Source organism: Dasypus novemcinctus, chromosome 19 (genome assembly GCF_030445035.2).
Source record: "Dasypus novemcinctus isolate mDasNov1 chromosome 19, mDasNov1.1.hap2, whole genome shotgun sequence".
In the NCBI taxonomy this organism is placed as follows: Eukaryota; Metazoa; Chordata; class Mammalia; order Cingulata; family Dasypodidae; genus Dasypus; species Dasypus novemcinctus.
The window spans coordinates 34,705,040-34,717,727 of NC_080691.1; the positions used below are offsets into that span (position 1 = coordinate 34,705,040).

General features: G+C 38.7%; 1 protein-coding gene across 1 annotated transcript in view; it reads left to right on the top strand.

Annotated features, from left to right (window-relative positions):
• GRK3 (G protein-coupled receptor kinase 3) overlaps nucleotides 1-12,688 on the top strand; it is a 152,508-nt gene that overhangs the window by 106,563 nt on the left and 33,257 nt on the right. The window contains exons 10-13 of the mRNA XM_058281566.1: nucleotides 2,510-2,588; nucleotides 4,421-4,551; nucleotides 6,817-6,911; nucleotides 11,488-11,595. Of these exons, the coding sequence (XP_058137549.1) occupies nucleotides 2,510-2,588; nucleotides 4,421-4,551; nucleotides 6,817-6,911; nucleotides 11,488-11,595 (413 nt within the window). The remainder of the gene's footprint in view (nucleotides 1-2,509; nucleotides 2,589-4,420; nucleotides 4,552-6,816; nucleotides 6,912-11,487; nucleotides 11,596-12,688) is intronic.

Sequence of the window (12,688 nt, forward strand, 5' to 3'; positions counted from 1 at the left end):
CAAAGCAGTAGTAGTTCATTCTTGTACCAGGGCAAGTAACCTGGGCCCGTGGACCATATCAGCCCTGTGGCCTCTTTTGTATAGCCCATGAACTATTATAAGAATGTTTTTCACACTTTTAAAGGATTATAAAAGAAAGAGGAATATACAGTAGAACCTGCATGTAGCCTGAAAGTATAAAATATTAACTTTTTAGCCCTTTACAGAAAAAAATTTGCTAACCACTATTCTTTAGTATTCCATTGTAATATACCACAGTTTTATCCATTCTACTTTTGATAGACCATTGGGTTAGTTTTTGGCTTGGGTTATTTTGAATAATGTTGTTCTGAACATTCTTGTATAGTTTCTTGGTGTATGTTAGTTCAGTTGTGTGTGCATACATGTATATGTATGTTTTGCCAGTGGCTGTGTACCTCAGATTAGAATTGTTGGGCTACAGGGTTTGCATGAAATGTTCAGCTTTAGAAGATACCACCAAACAGTTTGCTAATGTGTTGTACCATTTTACACTTCTACCAGCCATATATGGAATTCCAGTTACTCCATACATTTTCATCACTTGATATTGTCAGTCTTCTTAATTTTAGCCATTCTGGGTTTAAGTTACAGCCCTTTGTGGTTTTAATTTGCATTTCTTTGGGTGATGACTGAGGTTGAACATGTATTCATAGGCTTATGGACCATCTGATTGGTTATCTTTTGTAAAATCCCTGTATAAGTTTTTATTGTTGTTGCCGTTTTTCTGTTGAATTGTTTGCTTTTGTCTTTATTGATTTATAAGAGTTCTTTTTTTTAAACCATTTTATTTTATTTTAATTATCTTTATTTTTTTAATGTTACATCAAAAAAATATGAGGTCCCCATATATCCCCCACCCCCCTCACCCCACTCCTTCCCCCATAACAACAATTTCCTCCATCATCATGAGACATTCATTGCGTTTGGTGAATACATTTCTGAGCACCGCTGTACCTCATGGTCAATGGTCCTTTATGTATTCTAGAGATGAGCTCTTTGTGTGTTTTGCATTGCAAATATCTCTCCCATTCTGTGGCTTACTTCTTTACTCTCTTAAAGGTGTTTTCTGATGAATAGAAATTCTTAGTTTTAGTTTAGTTCAGTTTATTAAAAATTCTCTTTATGTTTAGGGCTTTTGTGGCCTGTTTAAGAATTCTTTATATACCCTAAAGTCATGAAGATTCTCTCCTTTGCATTCTTCTAGAAGCTTTATTCTTTTAGCTTTCACAGTTAGATCTCCAACTAGCTGAATTGACTTTTGTGTATGGTGTGAGGTAGGGGTCATGGTCCATGTTTTATTCAATAGATATCCAGTTGACCTAGCCCCATTGATTAAAATGGCCATCCTTTCCTCCTGCTTCCTGTGTCACCTTTATGACAAATCAAGTGACCATTTTTGTGTGGGTCTATTTCAGGATTCTCTGTTCTGATCTGTTCGTTTACTTGTCAGTCCTTAGACTAATAACACACTACTGCCTTACAATAGGCCTTACTGTCTGGCTCCATAAGTTTGCCAGTTTTGTTTTCGTTAAGAGTATCTTAACTTTTCTTGGCTGTTTACATTTCCATATAAATTTTAGAATCAGCATGTCAATTTCATTTTAATTAAGATTGCTTGGAATTTGTGGATTAATTAGGGGAAATTTTACATCTTTACAATTGAGTTATTCAATCCTTCACCATTGTATATTTTTCCATTTCCAAAGCTAATTTAATTCCATTTTTAGTCTCAGTGTTTCAAAAGCATAAAACAGAAAACATCCCCACCCCGTGATATGGTTCTTCCAACTTCACAATCAGAGATTGAAATGAATATTTGACTAGTCAAAACCAAACTGTAGACCAATAAAAAGAATAACAAGATGGGAAGTGGCTGTGGCTCAATCGATTGGGCTCCCGTCTACCATATGGGAGGCCCTGGGTTCGCATCCCAGGGCCTCCTTGTGAAGGCAGGCTGGCCGGACAGCCTGCGGAGAGCTGACAGCCCACACCCATGCCCACACCCACACCCACGCCTGCAGAGAGCTGACGGCCTGCGGAGACCTGGTGCAGCAAGATGATGCAACAAAGGGACAAGCAGACACAGAAGAACACACAGTGAATGGACACAGAGAGCAGACAGCAAACAAGCCGCGGCATGCGTGTGTGTGTGATAAATTAAAAAAAAAAAATCTTAAACAAGAACAAGAAAGTAATATTTTTCTGTAGAATCTGAGTCTTTTGAAAAGGGTATATTAAAATCATGATCGCATCCTAGTGAGCAAGGACCTTAGAGTTCATCTGCTCCAGTTGTTAATGTTGTGTCTCTGTGCATTTTATCATGTGACAAAGTCCGTTTTATTTTGATTATTAAAGTGAGCACATAGGTATCTGTGTTTCATGAAAGGGCAGTGGCATAGGAAAAAAATTCCATAACAATGTTTGGTGATAGATGTGTTTTTCAGGACAGCATTTGCTTCTCTTATAATCATGTGTTTTTTAACCTTAGGATTGCCCTTTCATTGTCTGTATGACCTATGCCTTCCACACTCCAGATAAACTCTGCTTCATCCTGGACCTGATGAACGGTAGGCGAAACTCGGCAAGTCTGGATTCATTGAAAAGAGTTGGCCCTGGTGTTAATCTTAGCCTGTGTTAATCTACGCAAACTAGCCAGTTGGGTCTTTCAGATAACTGGGTCCCCCCCCTGGAGTTTGGGTAAACCTTTTCCTCCTCAGTTTCCAGTGAAAATTCAGTTAAAAGTATCGAGTGGGATTTCCCTCTGGCTCTTTCCATTCTCTTCCCAGGAAGTTGCATTTTCTGTAAAAGAATTTCACAAAATACTGATAGCAAAAGTTGATTTTTTGGAATGCAACTAGATCTTTAATTAGCTTGTTTCCTGGCCCTCAATATTTAGAAATGAAATATCTCATAAAGCCAAAGATAGAAATATATTTTAAAAGGCAGCTTTGAAGGACTGACTTTGAGTCAGTGTAGATTTTAGTTCAATTTTCAATACCTTCTTAATCTACAGTACTGTATATTCATCTTTAAAACTACAAAAGATGACCTGGAGAATGCCAGAAGAATTTCAGCTAGAAAAGTAGTTTCTCCTAATACTAGAAAGTGGTGCATATATATGTCTTCAAAGTACCTTTAGTAATATGGGCTAAAATTAAAAGGCATGCAATTCAATAAATCAAATACCTAGTTCATTTGAAGTTTTATATTTTGACTATTTGATGTAAAGTCTGATCTGTCCAGCAACATGAAGGAATTTCACAGACATAATTGATGAGCAGAAGAAGCCAGACACAGCAGTATATATACTATATGATCCTATTTGTGTGATTATAAAAATGGGCAAATCTAATTGGTATTGAGAGCACTCCGAATAGGGTTACATTTGCAAAGGGGTGAGGTTCTGATGGGAAGGGCATGGTGGAACCTTCTGGGATGCTGGAAATCTTTTACGTCTTGATCTGGAGGTGGTTATATATATGTAAACAGTCACTGGACTGTACGTTTAAAAGTTGTGCTTTGTTTTTGTGAGTTATACCTCAGTGAAAAAGAGAGAGGAAAAATCTGATTTATCTTCTCTTTGGTGATTATTGGCTTTTGTTTTGTTTCTGTTTTTTGGTTTTTTTTTGTTTGGAGGTGATTATCAGGTTAAACGTTTGCCAAACAATATACATGTGCATGTATGTAATTTCTATGTGGGAGAGTGTGTCTGTGAAAGGGAAGACACTTGTAAAAGTAAGGGCAATAAAATTGGACACACATTAGCATTTGCAGATCAATAGAGACATTGTCCCCTGTAGCTTATAAAAAGCATTCCTTTACCTTTTGGTGGTGGCATTCTGTTTCTCTAACTTGAGGCATTTCTCCAACACTTTATTATGAAAAATTTCAAACATATAGCCAAACTGGAAACATTCTCCTGAGAATACCCAAATACACACCACCTGGAGTTTACCAGTTAGATCTTCATTATATTTGCTTTAGCAATTATCAATCTATATGATTGGTTCTGTCTGTCCAAACAGCCAGTTGCTAAGCCCTGTATTGGATTAATATGTAGATTGATTGGGTTATTAGACACAAGCTCATTAATCAAAGCAGATTAACTAATTCACCCCTCCCTGTGGTACTGTAATTGGGAGCTGTGTTATTCACCTGAGAATGGTAGATTTATTTTGTTATATTTTCACAACTACAGTTGCATTTTAAGTTTGTCTTATGTTGATACATTTTCCCTATAATGTTTAGTGTTTTTGCAAATGACAGAAATCAAAGCTAAACAAAGCAGAAGCATAGCATGTACCCTCTTTTATTGTGTTCTGACTATGTGGGATGACAGTGAACTTTGTTTTCTTTAAACTAACACACTTTGAATTTAATTCTGAACCTTGGATTTCAGGTGGCGATTTGCACTATCACCTTTCACAACATGGAGTGTTTTCTGAGAAGGAGATGCGGTTTTATGCTGCTGAAATCATTCTGGGGCTGGAGCACATGCATCATCGGTTTGTTGTTTACAGAGATTTGAAGGTGAGGAGAGTTCACAAATGTTCCTTTTTCTCAGCCCATGTGGTAGGCATTGGGGTAATGGCCCTCTGGACATGCCCTTCTCTTTCACAGTGTCCTATCGTTTTCCTTCTAGCCCTCAGCTCAGTCCTGGTGGAGGAGTCATTGTCTCTTCTTCTAGACTTCTCTCTACACTGCGTCCGTCCTCATCATCATTGGAATCATAGTGCCCAATATAGTGCCTGCTGCAGCACATACACTAAATCCAAATTCCTAATTGATTACTTAGTGAACGGGAGGGTAGGAATTTTTTAGTGTTGCCTGTTTTACAATTAGTTGTAGTTCAGTTCATGTTCACCAAGCCACTGATTCAGCTGTGGCTGTTTGTGTTAGAATTGGGAATATTCAAAGATAAACTGGAAAAGAACATACATTTTATGGGGCCTGTGAGCTGGTCATCCAAAACCCAGAAAGGCTGAGTCAAAACGTATCTGAAGAAAGGGTGAGTAATTGAAGGGTGAAGCTGCTGATCAGTCTGCAAGATTCTGCTTTTTAAAGGCCACTCTTAGTGCATCTCATTGTTTTAAGATTCCCTTAAAAATCATGAATCAGCTTTTAGAATCCAAACTACATATCCCCAGACTGCTATACTTCAGATTCTTTTCTTGTTCTCTTTAAAAGCTCACTGGACCTGGAAACAATTAAGTAGGTCTCTCGTGTATTTTTGCTATTCCAGACCATGGCGTTAGGTCCTGCATTCTACATTAATGAGGGAGCCAGGAGCTTGCTCAGTATGTCTGTGGATGACGGCTCAGCTAGTGGTGATGGCCAACAGTCTGAATATAGGATAGAGATAAAAGGGTCCCTAAAGAACCATGGACATGCTTATGCAAATATATAAATAAGAATAAGGAAAGTGACAGGAGTGGCAATTTCCCAATAGGGTCAAGAGATCCCAGGAGGTTATGTGTGCCTTCTGTTTTAGATGGCTTCTTGAGGGATCCCACAGTGCCCAACTGACATGTTCAGTTTGGGTTCCTTTTTCTAAGTAGCTAAGATGTTGTGGTTAGCTTTTCAAGGTTACTTTCTAAGAATCCGAAAAAATTTTATTTTATTTTTGAGCATATTACAAAGTATCTTTGCAATCATAAAAAACTTTATAATATTTAAGTATAATATATTTAAGTATTAAATATTATTAAGTTTTTTATGAATATAATTATTTCCCCCCCAAAAAAAGAATTATTCCCTTAGTTTTTATGTGAGCTGCAAAAGTAAAAAATATGTTTTAGTGAGTTAGAAAATTAGACATTGGTTGGCACATGACATTTTATTTCCTCCTGCAAGTTTTACAGAAGAATAAACTACATGCTGAATGCCCATAAAGTGCTATTATAATACATTTTAATTTAAATCTATAACTGGTTTCTAATCATCTTTATGCTGTGTTTTTGTTTTCTAAACTATTTAGTAGGCACTGGCATTATTTAATTTCTATTCAAATTTAATTCCAGTCACCATGATTATTCATGCTTCAGTTTTATAATAGCATGCCATTATTTTTATTTTGAGCAAAACAATAGTTGATCTCCAGCAGAAAAATATTATTAAGATGTCTGTAATTCAATGTATATTGGGGAGAGTAGCTTTGTTTTTCATGATTATGCTGACCAAATCTAATCTTAATGGATACATTTCATCAGAGTTGTGGTCAAATCATATTTGGTCATTTGGTAGGGCCCTATGTTGATTATGCACTAATAAACAGAAATGACATTATCAGGATTAGTGTGGCACTGTGGAATATTTTGATTTCTTAGATCAAGTATTTGTATATTCTTTCAGGATTCCTTTCTGTTCTGTCCTTCCATGGCCTCATTCTCAGAAGTCCTTCTGGGCCATATAAGCCCAGATGCCTGTGACTCACTGCCCATCATTGAGAGCCACTTCATTCTGGCTTTACTGCAGTTCTTGGTACAGGGAAAAGGAAATGCTTTACCTTTGATGAAGTGCAGTTTTGACCCTCCAGTGGTACCTTGCCTGGGCTTCATTTTCTAATAAGTGGAATCCCTTTCCTCTGTTATTACCACTTTCCTTTCAAAGTTAACATTAAAAATATTCTCAGCATCACATCCAACTTTGATGTGAGAAGACCTGGTGTTTAGGTTCATACTATTAATATGATAAAATAATGAATAGACTATCAAGTGTCTCTACTTGCAGAAGTTCTCAGAGGCCCTGGGATGTTTTGGGACTCATGAAGACCATCTTCTCTTTGTGTTTATTTAGCCGGCAAATATCCTCTTGGATGAACACGGGCACGTGAGGATATCAGATCTCGGTCTTGCCTGTGATTTTTCCAAAAAGAAGCCACATGCGAGTGTGTAAGTAGTGCATCTCCTCTGTTCAGTATCATTTCTCTAATGCAAATCATTTGCTCGTCAGGCCCCGATGTAGCCATTTGCCCCCTATCTTTCCTCTTGCCAGCAGTGGTTTTCCATATGTGATCATGCCAAATGAGGGGAAGATCCGGCATCCCAGGTTGTGGGAGAGAAGATGAGAGTGGCGAGTTTTATATCACTGTGTGTGGGAGTGTGAATGGGCCCACACTGCTACTGACCCTGCTCAGGGCCAGGGTGGTCCATCGGAAAGTGTAGGGGACTCAGCAGACCTGTGTCCGTGCTGGCTCTGGGACCCTACGTGAGCTAATCAACCTATTGGACCCTCAGTTTCTTCCTCTGTCAAATAGGGATACACTAGTAAATCTGCCAGAGTTGTTGTGAGGGTCAGTGAAAGGGCCAGTGTGCCTAGTAGGATGCAGTAGCAACTGCATAGAGCTTGCCAAGGAAGGTCTCTGGCATCAAGTTTCACCCTTGATATGTACTTTCCTTCTCTCTTTTTCTGATGAGAAATTAGAAATCTTTTATTTATTTTCATTAAAGAAGCAAATCATCTACTTGCAGTTGAAGCTTTTAACTCAGTTTATAATGGTAGATTTGGGTATTACATCAACCCTCTTGAGTGCCCCACAGAGTTAACTCCCAGAGAACATAGCATTCTGCCAGGTCCTTACACGCCAGTGGATCAGTGGACACCGAGCCGCTTCTGAAGGTGGCAGAGCATGATTGGTACGTGTTGACCCTGGCCTGAGAACTTCTCTGAAACTCAGGTTGTTAAAACGGCAGTGAGCATGTAAGACAGCCCTCCCCTGACTCCGCGGAAACAGAATAGAATATGTGCTGGTTTTTACTCTTGTTTCTATAGTATCAATTTATCTAGGCAAAAAGTATGGATGTGCATGCCGTTTGTGAAAAACCAGATGACTCTTGCTTTATATTTTCTTTCTAAATGTGTCATTCTGAATTTTTACAAATTGCACTTTTATTTTATATTTGGAGCCAACATTCATCTCTGTGTTGAATGAACTGAAGAAACTCCCAAAAGTTTCTCGTTTCATGCATCCATGCAGAAAATAAACTACAGCTGCTTCTTTTTGTGTAACTAGAAGTAAAATGGTTCAGAATTGCAGTACTTTATGAGGGACCACATTAAATCAGAATTGCCTTTTTCAGCTATGGTCAAATGTTAATAGTGAATAGAACCATTTCTGTAAACACAGTTCTCTTTTTTCCTTCAGAATCTGGGATATGGTGATAAAAGCATTAGCATCTTGCTACCACTTTACAATTATTAGACCAGAACCTGTGGTTGTATAAGCTTCTCCCAGGGAGCTCATCAGACACTTAACAGAGTTATTTGAATTTTTAATGCCACAGCTATTTGGTATGCTAATTTCTTCAGTTTAGTAGAGTCATAACTAAATATGAATCCAAGAGTTCATAAGAGTTAATCTTCCAAAAGAATTAACTTTCAGATACGGGATTATTTATTTACTTACAGGGCCCAGCTTACTTCTTACTATAATTCACATCATCCCTGAAAGATGGGCTGCTCTCTGCCTGCTCTGCAAAGCACAATATTTAACAGCATTTTGAAAGGGGTGGAATAGAGAAGGTTGATTTCCATGTTTAAATGATGGTAAATGAAGGAACTACTTGAAAAAGAAACTTACAACAAAACCCAATATTTTTAAATAAAGAAGGCATTTTGTAACCAGGAACAAAGAAATTGAAGTCATGTCCACAGAGGAAATGTGAAATGGGTGTGGGAACGGTAGCCATGGGGGCTGCTGGGTGTGGGGAACGGGAGGAAGAGATGAGATGTGGAGGCGTTTTCGGGACGTGGAGTTGTCCTGGATAGTGCTTCACGGACAATTACGGGACACTGTAGATCCCCCCAGGGCCCACTGGATGGAACGTGAGAGAGTCTGGGCTATGATGTGGACCATTGACTATGGGGTGCAGTGATGCTCAGAGATGAACTTACCAGGTGCAATGGATGTATCACGATGATGGGAGAGAGTGTTGCTGTAGGGGGAGTGGGGGGCGGGGGCGGTGGGGTTGAATGGGACCTCATATATTTTTTTTAATGTAATTAAAAAATAATAATAATAAATAAATATTTTAAAAAAAAAAAGAAATTGAAGTCAACAGGTCTGAATTTGAATCCCCTTCCAACTTGTATCAGCCTCGTTTATCTCTGCTCTGAAGGGGAGGTAATAATGATATTACCTCATGTGATAGTCAGGAGGATTAAGTTAGCTAATTATTTCAACAAATTCTTATCAGGTATATGCTGTATGTCAAATGCTGGCGATGGATTGGTGCATAAAATAGAAATAGTCCCTGCCCTCTGGGAACTGCCCAACCTGTAAACACCCAGCCATGAAGTGCCAGTGTGTGTGTAGCTGGATGGGGTCGGTGACAGCAGCATGGGTTGTTTAATTAGTTAACTATCACAGAAACCCCAGAAGTTATGAGTATTATTACTCTCCTTTTATCATATGGAAAAAAAGGTTCAGAGAAATTGAGTGACTTGAACAAGGTCGCATAGCTAGCCCTTGTGGGGCTAGAATTAGAATTCATTGCTGTCCAGTGCCAAAGCCTGTGCCCTTTACACTGTACAGGTGAATACTAGAGGTTTCGAAATGATCTACTTAGTACTAGATTAAACACTTTTGGCCAGAATTTCACCCTGAATGTGGTTTCTAAGGTCTCCTCAAAACTGCAGCTGTGATGGCTGAACTTTATCTACGACTGGCCCATCCCATCTACAAAGCCCGTGAGTCTCGTAGTTGAACACCTGGACATGCGACTTTGACTTAGCCCTTTTAATGATGGAATCACAAATTATGGTAAATTAAAAATTAACTCGACTAGACATGAAAAATTAAAGGAAAACTTTTGGAGTCGAGCAGTCATCAATGACTAATTTGGATTCTCGCCTATCTTTTACAAGAATGCAAAGCTCTCTCTCATGGCACAGTGTCTTAAAATGTTCAAGTGTTCTTCCAGTATGAATAGTGCTATAAACGTGTAGCAGATTGTGTCAGGAAGCAGTAGTAGCTGCCAGTTAGGGACAACCAGAGGCAGGCAGGCAGTGCTCCTGTTTTAACTCTGTCTAGTGTAAGCTTGGGGAACTGATCCACAGATACTTGTTTTATTTATCCTTAAGATTTATTTCTATATCAGAATTTTGTTTTGATCCTGAGAATCACAAAATCACAGGTTTGGAAGAGACCTGGAAAGGTCAACATAGAGGTCTTTCCAGGCAACACTGAAAATTATTTGTATATGCCTCTTAAAACTCTTGCATTTTCGCAGTGTGGTCCAGTGACCTCAGCCTGTTAAACCTTGAGCTCTGGGTGACTGGATCTACCTTGATGGACAAGCGCCCATTCTCACCGACAAAACTCTTTCAAAATATACCCTTTAAACAGGGCACTGGACCCATATAGCCTTTTTAAAAAAAATACCTAGCATCATTTTCCTGAGCAGATATCAATGTTTGTGAGCATAAGTAAATTGAATTTGAATCTAATAAAATAAGAATAGAAATTAAAATCCTAACATGAACTGAGTTCTTCCTTGACACCAGCACAATTTGAAGCCATTATGTATGTGTAATCGCTCAGCAACCCTGTAAGATAGTTGTTACTTTATTACACATTTTATTCATGAAGAAATTGATGGAGGGGTTAAGGGCGTACAGATGAGGGCATTTGCAGAGGCCTTTAAAAGTCCCTTATCAGCAGCTCTTTACTCCACAAGATGGAACACTGCAGCCTCAGCTCCTTAAGGAGGGTGGAGAATTGTGGAATGGGGAGGGCTTTAGACTGGCAGATAGTGCAAATTATGCATAAATTGTTTTCCTCCCAAGTGATCTTCTCAACTTCCTGAAAATCCTCTTCCCATTGCTGAGCTGAGTCCTCTGACCTGTCAGCAACTTTGGATACATTACACACGATTTCTTCATCACATATACTTGTTGGCTATGTTCCTCCTTCTTTCCTAGTTCCTGGGGTCTGTTCCCCAACTGACTAAAGGAAGTAGCCCTCCAACATTAGCCCCTGTGAGCTCGGGTTCTCAGCGTGGGAAGCTGGCACCCCCCACAAGGAGGGGATGTCCCCAGGCCTCCAAGGTCCATCTCACTCTGCATAGTTCTCTATCTTCCTACCCCCACCCCCGACACGTGTCTGGACGAGGACTCTCGAAAGGGCGGGAGATGTATTGTTCTTCATAGGCACAGTAGAGAGAGGACTGAGATTCAGATTTCACCTCCTAGACTATGGAGCTGACATTTTTCATATTTATCTTGTATGGTAAGTCATTTATATGAATTCATGTACTAATTAAAACAGAGAAGATTGTTTTCCCATCGGATGTTCAATGACTCATGTTTGTGTTGAAGCACGATTGTCCACTCTCCCTGTTCATAGTTGCTGCCATTTAATGAATGGCTCCTGAGCCTCTTGGTGAGCTGTTACCAGATGTTACCAGATGAGATATTGCCAGATGAGCATGCTTGGCCAACTACGTGTGTGTGCTTTCTTCTCCCTAGGGGCACCCATGGGTACATGGCTCCTGAGGTGCTGCAGAAGGGGACGGCGTATGACAGCAGTGCTGACTGGTTCTCCCTGGGCTGCATGCTTTTCAAACTCCTGAGAGGGTGAGTGGCATATGTCCTTCTAATGCTGTTATCAGAAGCATGCACTTGGATCATAATCCAGAGTATTTAGAAATGACTAGACCCTGGTATTATTTTTAAAAAGCACACAGTGATCTTTAAGGCATACATACTTACCTAGAAGATACAGTCTGGCTCTTTCTAGAAGTCTTTAAAAAGTGTGAGTTTCTTTCCGAAAAGCTTATAGGTAAAAACTTGTGGCTAAACAGTTTTTGCTCCATACCATGTAGGAATTGCAAAACTTTTAAACCCACAATAAGATTGCTTTGAAATGTTTCCATTGATAAGCCATGTTCTGGGAATAAGTGTTGTTTTAAAATATGGATCATTGAAGAGGGTAGGGTAATATTTTTCCCTTGAAATTAATTACTCATGATTGTCTCGTGAGCTTAAAATATGTTGAGGGTTATCAGACAAAGGATGAAGACCCAAAGTAAAGACATTTTTTTAAGTTGCATTTATTTGTAAACATGCTGAAGTTCATGTGTGTATTTTTGAGAAGCTAGAATTATATTTGAACCTTGTGTCTTTATGGTTCAAGTATAATAGATTATGATGAAATACAGTGGAAGAAATTATGAAACCAAAGTGCTCTCAAAATATGTTTTATATTGAAAAAGTAACAATTATGTTAATCTTTCCATTAATTTAAGATTTTAAGCCACTTTTAATGGGAACCTTAAGTTTTTATTTAAAATGTTTTTGATTATTCTTCACTCACAAAGATACCAAAGGTACTTTGCAATGAAATTTCCTAGTCAAGATTTTTTTCCTATTAATATTTCTCCTATGAATACAGTCCTGTTAGTTTGCTAAACTTTACACAGTTCCTTCAGAAAGCCTAATGAGCATGACTGTATCTTCCTAATTTATTTGGCACATTCTCTTTCTTTTCCCCATACTTAAATTCTGAGCACCCATGCTGTTTCCTCAGGACTCGGATAATCACCATATGCACTGGGAGCTAAAATTGTATTATTGCCTAAAATGTTGGGTCCTGTTATTCCTTAATCGAATTATTGCATTTGTGGAGCCTGGATGGCCTTAATTCATGTCATCAGACTAACTGACCTAA